We start from the raw sequence: 17442 nt of genomic DNA, 5'->3' as shown, positions 1-17442 counted from the left end.
TCTGAGCTCTTCCTCTCTCTCAGAATTGGCTAGTCCCCAGAAGGGCAGTATCTCCCAGCCAGCAAGAGTTTTTAAGATGTCAAGGCATCTTAAGATACAGAAAATAAAAACCATAATGAATACACACACCCCACCTTGAGATTCTCCAGTTCCATGACTCAGTGAGTTGTCTTGTTGCTTAAACCAACTTGGGTTGGGTTTTCTGTCGCTCAAAACTCAAAAAATTCTGTCCAGATCAGGCCTCCCCAGTTCCCTGCTCTAGCCATCCATGGTAGACTTCCTTTAGTTCCTCAAACATCTGCTTCCTCCCAGCGCAGGGCCTTTGCATGTGCTTTGCTGTTTCTCTTGCTCTTTGCCTAGCCATCCATCAGTTCTCAGAACAATGGTCACTTCCTCAGGGAACATTCCCCGACCTCCTCCCTGCTACGCATTAAAGCAAGGCTCAGAGTCTGTGATTTTTTGAGGAATGTCCAATCCCACGCCTGGACCACACCCTCCATGTGACCAGCACCCACCCCCTCATGTGGCACACACAGCAGGTGCCAAGTTACTCTTGCATGAAAGAATCAGTGTGCGAGCCATCCTCGAGTCTGCCGGACAAAAGTCACATTCAACATAATCTTCTCTCGGGAGAACATGGCCAATTGGCAAATTGCTCTGTTTTCCATCTTGAGAGGTTAGCAACACTTCCACTGGCAGAGAGACACCCTCCAGGGTGGAGACATCCAATCGAAGCCGTGACCACAGGCCAACGCTCGCCGGTCTGCTTCTCTCCTGCCCCCTCGCAGGCAGACCTGGAAGACATGACGGACCTCATAGAGATGAGGGAGGAGATGTCCAACCTGGTCATCAGCGCCATGAAGGAGGCTGAGGAGTACCAGGACTCCTTCGAGAGGTACTCCTACCTCTGGATGGACGACCCCCAGGAGTTCATGAAGAACTTCCTGATCTACGGGCACGCCGTCACCCCGGAGGACTTGGACACCCGGGCTGAAGAGACCCTCTCCAAGACGCCACCCAGCCTCACCCAGTTCCAGCAGCAGGTGTGTGTGCAGGCTTCCTCACCCCTGCAATTCCTGCCCCCTCCCCGGGGGGTGGGGGCTGCTCACTGGGCTTGATTCAAACCTTGGTGAATGGTTTTTATTTTTTATTTTTTAAGACTAAAGATTTTATTTATTAATTTGAGAGAGAGAGAGAAAGGGAAAGAGAGAGCATGAGCGGGGTGGGGGGCAGAGGGAGAAGCAGGATCCCCACTGAGCAGGGAGCCCCATGTGGGACTCGATCCCAGGACCCTGTGATCATGACCTGAGCCGAAGACAGACGCTTCACCGACAGAGACACCCAGGCGCCCTGGGTGAATGGTTTTTAAATGTGGGTTTTATTATTACACTGGTCTGGTCCTCCCAAAAGAGCAGATGACTGCCATGGGAGAGAGTTTGTGACTCGGGTTCCAGGAGGTGGGGGCACGCCTGGCCCTACAGGGCCACGGGGGAAGCACCAGGGTCAGTCCCAAGGCAGAGGGACAGAGGGAAGGTGGGATCCACGGCCCATGTTGTGGTTTTCACAGGAAAGACAGGGCCTGGGATTGGCGAGTTGGAGTCATGTTGGTGGACTCCGGGGTGTAGGGGCGGCCCCTTGTTGTCTGGTCCCTGGCCCTGGGGCGAGTAGGATGGGGAAATATTGGCCCCGAGTGCAAAGAGGGTGGTTGGGATGCAGGCTCTGGGTTGGTTTGTATACGGAAGACGGGCTCCCTGGGGAGTGGTCTGCTCTCTCTGGGAGGCCGCCAGCCCTGGGAGGGGCAGGCCCAGCAGGGTCAGTGAGGCCCGGGCAGCAGAGCATCAGAAAGATAGAACACAAGACAACGAGTACACACACCTCCCCCTTCCCCATGCACGGTGGGAGAGAGACGCCCGTGAGCAGAACCCACGGGGGAGACGGGCGGGTGGGGGGGCAGCTGGCGGAGCCGAGAGCCCGGAGAATGCAGAGCAGCGTGGAGAGAGCTGAGTTTAGGGCGCCCGGTGGTTGCCGTGACCACGATCACCTCTTGAGTTCCTGGCCTATTCTTCAGAAGCCCAGCCAGCCTTGCCCGAGGCCGTCCCCTTCCGACAGGGGCTGGGCTGCGGGGCTGCAGGGGTCCTGGGGGAGCTGGGAGAAGAAGAAGAAGTAAGCTGTGGGCAGGGCCGCCCTCCTCCCACCGCGGCCCGACAGTGAGCAGCGGCCATGTTTTCCAGATCGATTCCTACGAGAAGCTGTACGAGGAAGTGTCCAAGTGTGAGAACACCAAGGTGTTCAACGGCTGGCTTCAGTGTGACTGCCGCCCCTTCAAGCAGGCCCTCCTCAACATCATCAAGCGCTGGAGCTTGATGTTCAAGCGACACCTGAGCGACCACGTCGTCAACAGGTGGGTGCCCAGCCCCACAGCCCATCCTGCCGTCCCGACCGTGACCTCGCCCGAGGAGAAACACACTTTCATGGTGTCGGCGGGGTGCTCCTGCCGGGCAGGCGTGGGGGTGAAGGTCAGCGTCGCGGTCAGCAGCCCCCCCCCGCCCCCGTCCAGGGTGGGTCCCAGTGGACAGGAGTCACCTGGCTGTGAGTGGACGCCCCGGGCTTCGTGGGCCCTACTCATTGAGCACCTCCGTGTCTGGAGCCGCGAGGGCAGCAGGGCCCCCTGACGTGTCGCCAGGAGACAGGTGACCGCGCAGTCAGGGGCGGCGGTCAGGGCCGCGAGGGGCCAGGAGGGAGTGCAGGCTGAGCTCCCATCGGGAGGCCAGTTGGAGTGGAGCTGGGGGGGCGCAGGGTGGGGGTCAAGAGCAGGTGTCCTGAAGAGGACAGGAGCTCTCCCTTGCTCAACAGGGCCCCACAGTATAACTGGGGAGTGCCCCCCACCCCCCGCCCCCCCAGACAGGCCTCACCCCCACCATGGAGGCTGGCACCCCTCACGGGGGCCTCTCGTTCAACAGCCTGGCTGACCTGGAAGCCTTCATGAAAGTCGCCAGGACGGGCTTAACCAAGACCCTCAAGGAGGGAGATTACGACGGTCTCGTGGAGGTGATGGGTCATCTGATGAAGGTCAAGGAGAGGCAGGTGGCCACCGACAACATGTTTGAGCCCCTGAAGCAAACCATTGAGCTGCTCAAGACCTACGGGGAGGAGATACCGGAAGAGACACACCTGAAGCAGCAGGTGGACAGTGGCCGGGCACCCACCATCCGGGGGGGCGGGGGGGGAGCAGCCCAGGGCTGGGGCGTGGGGGGCTGTCCGGGGAGGGTGGCGGGGAGCCAGCCCAGTGCCGGGGGCCTTGCAACTGGAGTCCAGGCTGTTGTGCCCGGGGACAAGGCCTCTCACATGAGACCCGCAGGATAGACCTCCTCCTGTGGATCCAGGGATCCGTGTGGAATGTCGAGGTGGGAGAAGGCTCCCTGCAGAGGAAGGGACAGTGAGGTGGCCTCTAGGGTGAAGCCGGTGGTTCCTCCATTGAATTGTTGAATTAAAAATGTCTTCATATCCCACACCTGCCCCCAAGGACGGGTCAACCCTGGGTGCAGGGGGGCGGTGGACCGAGAGTGGGGTCAGCGGAGCCCCTGCGGAGGTTAGGGACATGGCAGTGAGGCCGAGGGAGGGGCCAGCTGCTGCGGGAGCTCCCTGACCTGGAAGGTGCGTGTGGCAGGGCTGGCCCAGGCAAGGTGGCAAGGAGGAGGGGAAGGGTCCTGAAGCCACAGACCGCCACCCCCTGGAGGGTCACCCTCATCCCTTTCTCAGCTCTCTGCCCTACTCTGGATCCGGGCCGAGACCCTGTGGCAGGGGGGACGGCAGGGGTGCGGGGCAGGGCGGGCAGGAGCCGGGAGGCGCTGCCCGGGGTCCTGCTACCAGGCCGGTGGCCGCCCCTGCTGCCCTGCCCAGGACCAGCAGAGGACGCGGATGTGAGGGGTGTGCGGCCGGGCCCAGGGGCGACGGGCGTGAACCGGGCTTTGAATGTCCCGCCGCCCACAGAATGTTAACTCATCATAGAGGAAAGGGAAACCCCTGTCTTTGTTTTGTGGGCGAAGAATTCGTGGGCTGGGATTCTTTCTCTTCAAAATATTTTGTGATCAGAAGTCCAATATTTGCTCAAGTGCAGACAACTTTGAAAGCACAAAAACCCATCTGATTGTTAAAGCCATTCTGGCAAAATTACAGAAATGGGGGACAGGCTAGTGGTTGCACCTGTCGAAGGTCCGCCTCCCGGGGCGCCGGGGGCGGGGCGGGGGGCACACAGGACTCTCCGTGCTACATCTGCAACTGCCTGTGAGTCCATGCTATTTCACGATGGAAAGCGTTTAAAGGAACAGGGAAAGGAAGGGACCGTGGCCTTTGTCCGCTGTAGGAGCTGCCGGAGCAGTGGACAAACACCAAGAAGCTGGCGATCCAGGTGAAGCAGAACGTGGCGCCCCTGCAGGCCAACGAGGTCAACATCCTGCGGCGGAAGTGCCAGCAGTTCGAGGTAGCGCCGCCCTGGCAGGCCGGGCCGTGTTGCCCCCCGGGAGGCCGGGCTGTCGCCGGGGAGGGTGACACGGGCACCTCTCCCACAGCTCAAGCAGCAGGAGTTCAGAGAGAAGTTCCGGCGAGAAGCCCCGTTCAGCTTCACCGACCCCGACCCCTACAAGTCCCTGAATAAGGTAGGTCGGTCAAGGACCCCGGTGCCCTCCCAGCCTCTCCTCGAGCTCTCATCCTTGGCCCCGAGGGGCCTGGCCTCGGGGCCGCACGTGCGCACAGGTGTCCACGCACACCCGTGTGGCCTCCGCGCTGTGGGGTGCGGCTCGGCCGAGGGTCCCAGGCGTGGGAACACACCCCAAGCCCGGCGATCCAGCCCAGCTGCTCAGCCCCGCTGTGCCTCCTTCGTCCCTGGCTCCTTCTCACCCAGTGGCTCCCTGTCACCCGGCCTGGCACTCACCTCTGTGCCGCTGTCTTCCCCTCCCTGGCCCCCATGTGCAGCGCGTGGCCGAGCCCTACCATGTCCCCTTCTGTTCCCGATGTTAAGTCCACAACCAGCGTCCAGCGTACGAGCACCACCGGGCTGGGCCTGACAACCCTCTCGCAGGGGAGCGTGTGAGGCACGCGGGCGTGAGCACAAAGACCCCAAAATGCCCTTCAGGGTCCCCCGCACGTGCCCTCCCCCAGCCTCTGCTCTTCTCAACAGCTTCGAAGCCACCATTCCCAAAGATCCCACTCCCCCAGCCCCGCAGGGAGGCGCATGGTCTCTCCTGGAGCCCACAGGGCCCGGGCTGGGTTCTGCAGAGATCCGGTGTGAGCTTGTTTAGGAACCGGGTCCGTGCGTGCCAAAGCCCTCTTGGAGCCGCCCGCACACACAGGGAGCCCATCTTCACATCCCGCACACGCGCGCGTGCACACACGCACAGAACGCTCACACACTCGACCCCGAAGCCCCCACTCTCACTCCCCTGGTTTGGAGTGACTCTTGCTTTCCTCCTCTTATCTAGACTCTTCTCATTTTCAAAGCAACCAAGCATTACCTCCTTAATGTTTAATAAGGTAAAAAACAGGGTGAGAATTGAGCCATCCTGAACCTCTCCGGAGGAAATCGGGCATTCGTGCCAGGCCCGTTAAAGTCACTTCTCACGCCTGAACTCCCAAAGCCGGCGCGCTGGCCGTGCGACAGAAACAGGGGGCTTTGGAAGACGGGAGGGGGCGGGCGCACAGTTCCCGCCGGTCGGTGCGCGGGGTCAGAACACAGCACCTGGCCGGTGAGGACGCAGAGGAGGGCCACCGGGAGGCGGCGGAGGGCAAGAGGGAGGCCAGCACTGAGCGTGAGCCACGCTGCTGACCGCCCCCCTCGCCCGCCCCCAGCAACAAAAGAGCATCGCGTCCATGGAGAGCACCATGGAGGCCCTGTGCAAGTCGGGGAGCCTGTTCGAAGTCACGGTCCCAGACTACAAGCAGCTCAAAGCTTGTCACAAGGAGGTCCGCCTGCTGAAGGAGCTCTGGGACATGATCGTCATGGTGAGGGCGATGGCAGTCTCCCGGCGTGGGTGGGGCGGGCCAGCACTGCGGGGACCCAGGGTGGGGGGTGAGGGGAGGCGCTAGGTCACACTCTTCTTGGAAAGGAGGGTAGCGCTCGGGCACCTGTTGGCTTCAGCCGGCCTCTCCTCCCAGCTCCCCCGTTTCCAGAGAGATGTTAGCTCTTCCCTCTTATTCCCTCCAGCGAACTGCAGAATCTCTGTCAAATCCTCCTCCCCTCCAAGAGAAACCATTATGACTTTATACAGAACTGGATTTTCTCCGTGAGCTACTCTGGGGAGCATTGCCCTCCTGGTGTTGATCGGGGTTCTCCCCGCACACGAGCATGCTCCGCCTCTCCGTTTGTCCTGTTTTTTTCAGTACATCATAGTAAAATGTTGGACATGTCTTCCTTCTGACCACACTGAGCCTCTTACAGAGGGGAAAGAGAGCGTCTCCGAGTCACAAGCTCTGTCCTCGAGAGAGAGGACAGACCGGAGCCTCTTGATAGTTACTTTCTCACAAGGAGCTGAACGCGAGTCTCTTGTGTGTGAGGGACATTCCGGAACAGAGTCGGTAAAGCCAGAGAGGACGGGTGGCTGCCCGTGCCCTGGATAAACAACAGTCCGCACAGACCTAGAGAATAAAGCCTACGTTTCCCAGGAGTTAGCATTTACAGCTAGAATATTTCAAGGAAAATCCTCCAAAACACACTGCCCAGGACACTTTTATGAAAACAGGATACAGAATAAGCTAAAACCTAAAAGAGCCACTGACTCGGTGCCCACAGGGCATTAAGGTTTCGTGTCTTAGCATCTTCAAGGCCGGTCTCTTGTAAACAGCCGCCCCTCTTTGCGTTTATGCAACAAGTAGGCTTGTCCAGCCCGGGCCTCCGGGCCTCGAGCACCTGTGCCAGCAATCTCACTCCGTCCATCCCAGCTTCACGTCCATTTCCAGCCCACATCAAATTGAAGACCGCAGGCTTTGTGGCCTTCCATCTCCACTGTTGGTAGGGTTCTTCCCGGGGAGATTCTGTGTCCTCGAGCTTCTTCTAATACATGGTCATCCGTCAGTAGAAGCTAGGTTACTCTGCACTAACAAACAGCCCTAAGAAGACCTCCGTGTAGTTCACAAGAAAAGTATATCTCTCTTTCATGCAAAGTCCACATGCTGGTTCCAGGCAGCCCTTGGGCAGCCCCTTGTTCCAGGCTGTGTAGCCCCGTGCGTTTCCGTGACTGCCAAGGCCGCCAGGGCTCCGAGTCAAGCACCGACAATTAAGTGCTCTCTGCCCCAGAGTTCCCGGCGTCACTCACGTTTCCCTGGTCGAAGCAGGTCACATGGCCCCACGACGGAGTAGAGGGGCCTGGGTCCTGGTGAGTGGTAGCAGCACCCTCCATGGGATTCTGCCAAAATAGAGTTGAACTGCTGACTTTTGAGTTGTATCTTTGCAACTGGGCTTTCCCCCCTTGTGTCCGTCCACCGTACCACCCTCTGTCCGCAGTCCTGCATGCGCCCCAGGAGCCACGGCAGTAAGGGGACGCAGATGTCTTCCCCAACCCTCAGTGAGTGTTTCCCCTCAGGTAAACACCAGCATCGACAACTGGAAGACCACCAAGTGGAAAGATATCAACGTTGAGCAGATGGACATAGATTGTAAGAAGTTTGCCAAAGACGTGAGGTCTCTGGACAAGGAGATGAAGAGCTGGGACGCCTTCGTGGGGCTGGACAACACCGTGAAGAACATGATCACATCCCTGCGCGCCGTGAGCGAGCTGCAGAACCCCGCCATCCGGGACCGCCACTGGCAGCAGCTCATGCAGGCCACCCAGGTACCACCCCTGGCGCCGGCCGGCCTCGCCGTGGGATGGGCTGGCCCTTGGCTGACGAAGCTGGGTGTGGGCAGGGCTGGCCTCGGGCGCTTGTGACCTGGGCCAGTCACACAGGGCGCTGCGCTCAGAGGGCACCCATCCTGGCTGGAGTGCTCTGCTGCTGCCATCTGGGCATTCTTAATAATTTTTTTTAAAGATTTTATGTATTTATTTGAGAGAGAGAGAGAGAGCGTGAGCAGGGGGGAGAGGGAGAAGCAGGCTCCCCATTGAGCAGGGAGCCCGACGTGGGGCTCGATCCTGGGACTCCAGGATAATGACCTGAGCCAAAGGCAGACGCTTAACTGACGGAGCCACCCAGGCGCCCCAATTCTTAATAATTTTTTTAACAAAGGGCCCCATCATTTTCATTTTGCACTGGAAATTATGTAGCCAGTTTTGGTTGTAGGTTGACTGTCCATAGGGTTCAGGAATTCTGGCTTGGATGAACATCTCCCCTGGCTTTCCCCATGCCCCCCAGGAGCACAAAGCCCTAGTGCCCAAATTTTCCCAGGGGTATCCCCTAGGTGGGGGAGGGGGTGTTACCAGCATCGACATCCCCAGGAGGCAAATGGGAACACTCCCCACTGTCAGCAAACATTGAACAAAACTTTATTGAACAGCTACTCTGCAGAGAGGCCCCCCAGAGGTGCCACGGATACAAAGAGAGGGAGAATAGAGCCTCCGCCCTCAGGGAAGCAGAAGAACAGCACGTGCGATGCTCGTGTTAGGATGCTGAGCAGGATATTCAGTGGAGATTCTAAGAGTTTAGAGGAGGCGTGGCCTCCAAGGGGAGGGAAGAACAGAAAAGGCTTCGGGGGCATGTGGAGTGTGGCTTGAGGCTTGGGGGAGAGAAACACAAGACAGGCAGAAGGGCTGGGCTGTCTGGAGTGCTCGAGCACTGAGCCGGACAGCAGGCTCGTGAGCCCCATCCAGGCGCCCCGGGAGAGACCCCCAGCCGGTGATGAAAAAGCAACTAAAATGTCCCAGCCGAGGACTTAGTGGAACCCAGACAGATGTTCTCCCGAATGTGATGGAGAGACACTTGATTCTCTCAGTTAGCTAAACCAGTCTCCATGGGGGCTCAGAACCGGTACCTGGAAATGTCGATGTGATGGCGAGACTGCAGGAGAGGGGTCGTCGAAGGGCTGTGAGGCCTGGGTAGCCCTGGGCACCTGCTACTGTTACCAGAGCACAGTGCCCGAGACTCAGCCATGCCTGCTAATAACACAGCGTCAGGAGCATTAATCCCCGAGCCTAAGGCGTCAGCATCCTGGGGCTGCCGCAACAAAGAACCACAAACGAGGGGCTTAAAGCCACAGACACGTATTCTTCTGTGGCTCTGTGGCTGCAAGTCTGCAATCGAGGTGTGGGCAGGGGTCCCTCCCTCTGAAGCCTCCTGGGGACAGTCCCCTGCCTCCTCCCGCTCGTGGTGGCCCCAGGCATCCCTTGGCTTGTGGCTGCATCCCTCCAATCTCTGTCTCTGCGACCACATGGCTTCCTTGTGCATTTCAAATCCTCCTCTCCTCTCCTCTTATAAGGACGGCCGTTGTTTAGGTCCCACGTGGATAATCCAGGATGAGCTCATCTCAAGATCCTTAACATCGGCCAAGACCCTATTTCCAAATAAGGTCATATTCTGAGGTCTGGGTGGGCAGGAACTTGGGAGAAACACTTCAAAGCACTACACATGGGCTCTGCTATTACAGTGTTACTGGGAGGAAAGGCAAGTCCTGGAGAAGTAGCTCACCCAAGTCACGGAGCCAGGAAATGGCGACACAGAGCTTCTTCCACCTGCTGGCTCTCCACAAAGGACAAAGATGTCCATCCAGTACAAATGACCTTAGCTGGAACATGCCTATTTCTCCCCCAGGTGAAATTTGAAATGTCAGATGAGACCACCCTGGCAGATTTACTGCAGCTGAACCTCCACAAATACGAGGATGAGGTCCGAAATATCGTTGACAAGGCTGTGAAAGAGTCTGGGATGGAAAAGGTATTTTTTTTTTTTTTTTTTTTTGTCGACAGCAAAGTATGTTCTGTATGGGATGATGCTGAAGCAGGCCCACCAGCCCAGCGCCTATGAGCATCTCATTTCATGTGGGGTCCAGCAGTTGCTTAACACAAAAACAAAGTTTGATAGGCTTTCCCTTAACCAACCCACGACGGAAATCTTGTAAAAAATTTCCAGAATGTATTACTGGAGAAAGGATCCCCCTGGCTCTAGCTCTGTCTCCTGCATGTGATAGTGTGCACATTGAAACACGCCCTGAACTCTCCTCTCGTGGAGCGCCCTTCTCTGTGACTTTGGAGAAGAGGCTGAAGGAGGGAAGGTGGGAGGACTGGCCATCAGGGTGGATGATGAGCCACTGGTTGGGACAGTCACAGGACACAGGGAAATTCGGGAGGGCTCCTTCTGCAATTCAGATCTCTCTCCTCACCTGTTCGGTGAGTGTGAGTCTTCACATTTTGGCTTTCTTCCCTTTTTTTAAAAAAAGATTTTATTTAATTATTTGTCAGAGAGAGAGATAGTGAGAAAGAGCATGAGCGGGAGGAAGGGGCAGAGGCAGAGGGAGAAACAGACTCCCTGCTCAGGGAGCCTGATGCGGGACTCGATCCCAGGACCCTGGGATCATGACCTGAGCTAAAGGCAGACACTTCTCCAACTAAGCCACCCAGGCACCCTATCTTCCCTTTTTTTTTTTGAACAGCTTTATGGAGCTATAATTCACATACCATTCACCCATTTAAGGTGTACGATTCAGTGACTTTTAGTGCATTCACGGATGCGTGCAACCATCACGTGGGAGAATTACTCAATGTTAGCATGTTCTCACCAACTCAAAAAGAAAGCCATTCCCTCTAGAAACCCCCCATCTTCCCATACATCCCCGTCCCACCTCGAAGCAACCACTAACCCACTTCCTGTCCCTATGGATTTGCCTGTTTTGGACAGTTCATGTAAATGGAATCTCCCAGGATGTGGCCTTGTCTGTCCAGCCTCTTTGACTTCACATGATGTCATCAAGGTCCATCCATGTGGGAGCCTAAGTCAGAACTTCATTCCTCTTTATGGCTGAACGGCATTCTGATGACCTGTCCATTGTATCTGTTCGTCTGCTGACGGACGTTTGGGTCATTTTTACCTTTTGGCAACTGTCAATGATGTTCTGGATTTCTCAAAGCAGGGCTTTGTTCCGGGTCCTTCTCGGCCCCTCCCGCCAGCCACCGAGTGATGTCGTTTCTGTGTCCCCCGAAAGGTGCTGAAAGCCCTAGACGCCACGTGGTCCACCATGGAGTTTGAGCACGAGCCACACCCACGCACGGGCACCATGATGCTCAAGTCGGACGAGGTGCTGGTGGAGACCCTGGAAGACAACCAGGTGCAGCTGCAGAACCTGATGATGTCCAAGTACCTGTCCCACTTCCTGAAGGAGGTGATGAGCTGGCAGCAGAAGCTGTCCACGGCGGACTCCGTCATCTCAATCTGGTTTGAGGTCCAGAGGACCTGGAGCCACCTGGAGAGCATCTTCATCGGCTCCGAGGACATCCGCGCCCAGCTGCCGGAGGACTCCAAGCGCTTTGACGACATTGACATGGAGTTCAAGGTGAGCACAGCCCTCCGCCTCCCCCTGGGCATTTTCAGAAATGGCGACGCTGGAGAGCGTGTGGCCACTCACGCCCCGGGGGCCCATCTCCTCCCAGGCCCTGATGGAAGAGGCGGTGAAAACCCCCAACGTGGTAGAAGCCACCAACAAGCCTGGTCTCTACGACAAACTGGAGAATCTGAAGAAGAGGTGGGTCCCCGCGCCTGGCCAGGTGGGAGGCGTCCTGGTGGCAGGGACCCGAGCCAGCAGCCCCCGCCCCCCGCCACCCAGGACGGGGCAAACTCTCCTCCCTGGGCGCTGGTGCTCCGGGCCGCGTGGTGCCACGCCGGCCACACAGCGTGTCCTCAGCCTCAGAGGGACCCCCACACGGCGGGTCAGGTTCCAAGGTCTGAATCTAACTGGGGCTGCAAACAGCAGACCGGGTGTCTCTGGGGCTGTCATCCGTCTGGCGAGGACAGGATGGGCTGCAGAAGGCCTCGACCTCCCCGTTTCCTCCCTCCTAGCTTGGCTGTGTGCGAGAAGGCCTTGGCGGAATATTTAGAGACAAAAAGACTGGCTTTCCCGAGGTTCTACTTTGTCTCCTCGGCTGACCTCCTGGACATCCTCTCTAACGGAAATGACCCCGTGGAGGTAGGCGGGCCCTTGGCATTCCGAAGGTGGCCCCGTGCTCGCCCCCATGTCTGGGTGGCCCTGGCCAGTTGGAGCCCTGCGCATGGAGGTCCCCAGACCGCCTCCACAAGGTCATCGGCCCCAGAAACCGCCAGGGGACCCGGCCATGACAGAGAGACCCCTTGCCTCATTTTCCTCATCTGGAAAATGGGTTAGATGCCAGGAGCTTGGCGAGACGCTGTTTCTGGGAGACACGCCCGCTCGCTAGGTGGCCGCGGGGCCATCCTGACAGATCCGAGACCCCAAGAGCCAGGGGGAGGTGTTTCCTTGAGGCTCTTCTGAAAAGAGAGAGGGCTTAACTCACTAGGTGAAGGGAAAACACTGTATTTTATTCGAATCCTAAAATTGCAACACACACCAGAAGGGACGCACGGGGTGGCCCAGGGAAACGGGCCCAGGGCCTGGGACCCAGCTTGTCAAGGAAAAGTGTCCTGTCACCTTTAGGAACAGACCTGGGATCCCCGGGCTGGTCTCTGAGATGCCCCTTGGTTGGTTAAGCGCGTTAGTTAACACCAATCAGACGGGGTGGTGGGGGGGATAATTCCAAAAATCAGAAAGACGCTTAAAACCGCCCAAGGAAAACCCGACTGCGCCGCACCCCCTCCAAGGCCCTGGGTTCCGTGACCCCATGCCTGCCCCCACCCCCGCCCCAGGTGAGCCGCCACCTGGCCAAGCTCTTCGACAGCCTGTGTAAACTCAAGTTTCGCCTTGATGCCAACGAGAAGCCTCTCAAATTCGGCCTGGGCATGTTCAGCAAGGAGGACGAGTACGTGGACTTCGACCAAGAGTGTGACCTCTCAGGGCAGGTGAGGCCGGGGGCACATCCAGGGCGGACGGGCCGCCCCCCGGCCACCCAGCCCGGGACTGTCCCTCGATCCAGCAAGCACTCCAACAGCTTCCGTAGAGAATTTCCCGCACGGCCTGACCCGTGTAGTCCGGGTGCATCTTGAGAAAAAACGGACAGAGAAGAAGGGGAGGGGAGAGGGTTATGGATGCCGGTGGGCTGTCTTGGGCTTGCCAGGGGACTGCCTCGAGGGGCCCCCACACGCCTGAACCGCCGCTTTCTAATCCCTGTTCAGAACATTCGGCTCCTCACCTCGGGTGGCCCCGTTCCCGTCCCCAGCCACCCATGAGGCGGCCTCCTCCTGCCGACACCAAGCGGCCCCGCAGCCCCTCTCCCCCATCTCACCGCCCAACTCAGCAACCAAATTGACTTTGACATTTTCCTAAGTGAAATGTAATTTGGAGAGAAATCAGCTGGGGAAAAAAGAGGAAAATCTCACGCAAGAAAACTGGAGCTTCAGAAACGTGGGCCCGGAGCTCCTGGCGGGTTTGCTCGGCACGGCCGGGGTTGGTGGGGGCCCCGGCGAAACCCAGTCATCACGGTGTGTTCACAACCGCGGGCACTGTGTTTATAGTTTAAAAGAAAAACCAAGCCGATTGTCCTGTTTGGGTCTTCCCCCCCAACCAGTAGTGGCTAGTGAAGGGTTTGTATTTCAAAATACAAAGAAGGCTTGTCTGCAAATAAAATACAAAGAAGGTTTGTCCTGTGTGACTGTCTGGGACCCTGAGACCAGGCACCCGAGGAGCAGCCAGAACCTGCCAGGGACTTGAGAGGACAGCGCCTCAGGGGCTCGGATGTAGCCTGTCTTCTCTTCTAGAATTTTCTCTGGATCCCCTCCCTTGTCCTCCTAGAAATAGCGTGAGCACATGAACGCCCAAGGCAAAAGTCTTACAGGGACACCCCCCGGCTTCCCAACCACATTTGTTAAGTGGGTCATTCTTACTGCTCTACAAAAACCTTGACTTTTCCACCCCTGGGATGACAATGATGGCAAATGGTCCATTTATTTTTTCAATGACAAAGCAAGTCTTTGGAACTCGCCGCAAGGGCCTGTCCGGTCAATGTGGCTCCCGTCCCCAGGTGGAAGTGTGGCTGAACCGAGTGCTGGACCGCATGCGTGCTACTCTGCGGCACGAAATCCCAGAGGCCGTGGTGACGTACGAGGAAAAGCCGAGGGAGCAGTGGATCTTCGATTACCCAGCCCAGGTCCTGGGCGGCGGTGGGTGGCAGGGGGGGGCTTGGGGCGGGGCGGGGTCTGCCCCAAGGTCGGTCCCGCGGAGACCAGCCTCCGCGCCGGCAGGGACCGCTATATCGGGGGGTGACGCCCACGGTGCGGGGGGGCCCGGTGGGCACCTGTCTGCTTGCAGATTGCGCTCACGTGCACGCAGATCTGGTGGACCACCGAGGTGGGCCTGGCATTCTCGAGGCTGGAGGAAGGCTATGAAAACTCCATCAAGGATTACAACAAAAAGCAGGTGCGTGTCCGTGAGAAACCCTGCCCTTTCTGTCGGTCGGTCAAAAGCGGCCAAATCTCGGTAACCCCCTGTGGTTCCGCCCAAAGGTAACCGCTTTGGAAATATACAACTTTCACTTTTTTGTCTGGAAATCAGCAAATCATCAATTTGTGTGCATATCATGGACTTACATGCCAATACTGTAGAAACTATCTGCATGGCTTTAAAAATCCCCTGTTTGTATTTAATATCCACCGTCTTCCTGGGGCGTTAGACTTTCTCACACGATGTCATTTCCAGAGGCTCCGTGGTATCCCGTCGGGGGCTGCTCTGCAGCTCACCCCACCCCCAGCTGGGGGATATTGAGAATTTTTCTGTGCTCCGTTTTTGTAAATAAGAGCATGGTGGTCTTCCCTCCGCCACTGTGGGCTCCCAGGGGACCCACACAGCCAGGGGAGGGCGGGGCGCACGCAGTGTCCCAGCCAAGGTGCCTCTGCTCCTGCAGATCAGCCAGCTGAACGCGCTCATCACCCTGCTCATTGGAAACCTCAGTGCGGGCGACAGGATGAAGATCATGACCATCTGCACCATCGACGTGCATGCCCGGGACGTGGTCGCCAAAATGATCACAGCCAAGGCATGGGCGCCGGGGAAGGGCCGGGAACCGGGCTGGCCCCCATTAGTGCCTCTTCCCAGGGCGGGGGGGCGCGACTCTGTTCCTGGTAGCAGCCCCCACCCCTCACGAAGACTCGGCCCTGGGGAACAGTCAGAGGAGGGCCCGCTCCTCCACGGGATTTGGCTGGGGGCAGCACTGGGTGGACGTGGGTCCTGGAGGAGGAGCGGAGGGTCTGGATCCTATGCTCCAGCACCTCTGCAGGTGGAGAGCTCCCAGGCCTTCACCTGGCAGTCCCAGCTCCGGCATCGCTGGGACGAAGAGAAGAAGCACTGCTTTGCCAATATCTGTGACGCCCAAATCCAGTACTCCTACGAATACCTGGGCAACACGCCGCGGCTGGTCATCACCCCGCTCACGGACAGGTGAGGGCACGCACCAGCCGCCTCGGGCAGGCGGTCGGGGAGGCCTGTGTCCAGACTCACCCCTGCTGCCTGCCGGGCACCCAGCCTCGGATCACTCCGACGCTAGCTGTGTGGTCTTGGAGGAGTTGCTCAGCCTCTCTGAGGGCCTGCCAAGTGGGGGTGCCATTTCTGGCTCCATCTCACGTCCCTCTCGTGTCTCCCTGGCACCGAGTGCGTGTCACCTGGACACGGTGAGCTGACACTACCGTGAAAGGGAAGGGGGTGGCCATGGGGTCACCGCACGCAGGATAATCAGAGGTCCCTTGCAGGTGCTACATAACCTTGACCCAGTCCCTGCACCTGGTCATGGGCGGGGCCCCCGCTGGCCCTGCCGGGACCGGCAAGACGGAGACGACCAAGGATCTGGGCAGGGCCCTGGGCACCATGGTGTATGTCTTCAACTGCTCGGAGCAAATGGACTACAAGGTGCGCTCCAGGCCTGGAGGGGGCCAGAGGCCCCTGTGGGGACCACACACCGCATCCCCGGGCCCCATGCGTGTTCTAGATGTCTGGACACTGCAGTTGGAACCGGGGGAGGAGGCACCGGGTTCCCAGTCTGCTGACGGCCTCTGCCCTGCGTCCCTGCCAGTGGTCTTGGCCCTCCCAGGAAGCTGGGGCCCCGTGGAGGTGACAGACATGTCCAGGAGAGGCTCCCAGGGTCAACAAACCCAGGCCCAAACGTCCTGTCCTGCCCTGGGAGGTCACCTCCTCCCCGCCTCTGTTCCAAGCTCTCTCCAGGTGGCTGGGGGCTCCTGACAGAGTGAGCGCCTCTGTCGTGGTTCAGCGTGGGGCTTTGGGGTCAAAGCGAGTCCAGGCAGGCTGAGCAGGGGCGCCAGGGGACAGGCCAGGCCCCAGCGATCCCTGGAGACTGTGCAGCATGCTGTGGGTTCTCCACGGGCCCCATGGGAGAGCAGAGCCTCCTGGAGGCCTAGCAGGGCAGCCTCTGTGGGGGGCTGGGGTGGGCCTGGCATCAAAGCCTGGGCCTGCAGGAGGCCTCTGGTCCCCTCCCCACCCGTATTTGAGCCCCAAAGCCCAACCTCCTGAGGTTGAGGCGGGGCCAGCTGCCCCTCTCCCAGTCAAGGCCACAGACCACACCAGCCTCTGGATTTCAGAAAAGCATCTCAGGAGCACTTTAACACTCACCTGGAATCCCATACGGAGACCCTGAAGAATCCTCATCACCCAGCTAAGGACTGGAGAGACACGAACATCTAGAAGAAAATCTGACACGCATGCCCACCCCCCATCTTAGAGAGAAGCCCCTCCCTTGAGTGCAAGAAAAAAATAGCAGGGGCTGCATTTTACACGAATGCACGTGTCTGAGCCATCCAGCTCGGAGGCCAGGGAAGCCCCCACACCAGGGAGGTCATGGGCCAAGGCTGGGTTCTTCCTGGCAGCCAGTCCTCCCCGGCATGCACCGGCCCGCTGGCCTCCCCCAGGCCCCAGAGCTCCCCAGCCTGACCCTCGGTCAGTGGACTGTGAACAGGACTGTCACCCAGCAGAAGGGGCAGGTGGGGGGCTCCTGGCAGGACTCTGGTCGGCCCTCTGAGTCTCTTCCTCTCCCCCATCTCACCCTTCCTAGTCTTGTGGGAACATCTACAAGGGCCTGGCTCAGACTGGAGCGTGGGGCTGCTTCGATGAATTTAACCGAATCTCGGTGGAGGTCTTGTCCGTGATCGCTGTGCAGGTAGGGTCCTGTCCGTGGTCTGTGGGTCACGTAGGGGCTGGGGCTTGTCAGCTCTCCTGTCAGCCCTTACACCAGGCAGTCCGTTCAGCCCCGCGACCCTCCTTGCCTGTCCCCAGTGCGCCGTGCAATGCAGGGTGGTGTGGCATGGAGGTGAGGGACCCCAGCCCTGTCCTGCAGGGGCCCGGAGTCCGGGTGGGCACACAGAAGAATCGGATGCAGCAGGCCTAGGTGTAAGCAGCTACAC

At 58.7% G+C, this 17442-nt stretch overlaps 1 protein-coding gene across 1 annotated transcript in view; it reads left to right on the top strand.

The window, feature by feature from the left end:
• DNAH17 (dynein axonemal heavy chain 17) overlaps nt 1–17442 on the top strand; it is a 118885-nt gene that overhangs the window by 50377 nt on the left and 51066 nt on the right. The window contains exons 23-40 of the mRNA XM_078066204.1: nt 789–1043; nt 2232–2401; nt 2961–3183; nt 4364–4480; nt 4569–4655; nt 5845–5997; nt 7575–7823; nt 9733–9855; nt 11120–11467; nt 11565–11656; nt 11971–12097; nt 12790–12942; nt 14061–14186; nt 14348–14455; nt 14940–15071; nt 15312–15472; nt 15781–15937; nt 17094–17198. Of these exons, the coding sequence (XP_077922330.1) occupies nt 789–1043; nt 2232–2401; nt 2961–3183; nt 4364–4480; nt 4569–4655; nt 5845–5997; nt 7575–7823; nt 9733–9855; nt 11120–11467; nt 11565–11656; nt 11971–12097; nt 12790–12942; nt 14061–14186; nt 14348–14455; nt 14940–15071; nt 15312–15472; nt 15781–15937; nt 17094–17198 (2886 nt within the window). The remainder of the gene's footprint in view (nt 1–788; nt 1044–2231; nt 2402–2960; nt 3184–4363; nt 4481–4568; nt 4656–5844; nt 5998–7574; nt 7824–9732; nt 9856–11119; nt 11468–11564; nt 11657–11970; nt 12098–12789; nt 12943–14060; nt 14187–14347; nt 14456–14939; nt 15072–15311; nt 15473–15780; nt 15938–17093; nt 17199–17442) is intronic.

This window comes from Halichoerus grypus, chromosome 2 (genome assembly GCF_964656455.1).
Source record: "Halichoerus grypus chromosome 2, mHalGry1.hap1.1, whole genome shotgun sequence".
Lineage (NCBI taxonomy): Eukaryota > Metazoa > Chordata > Mammalia > Carnivora > Phocidae > Halichoerus > Halichoerus grypus.
Note: the sequence above shows the minus strand (reverse complement) of the source record. Positions and strands in the feature narration are given on the sequence as shown.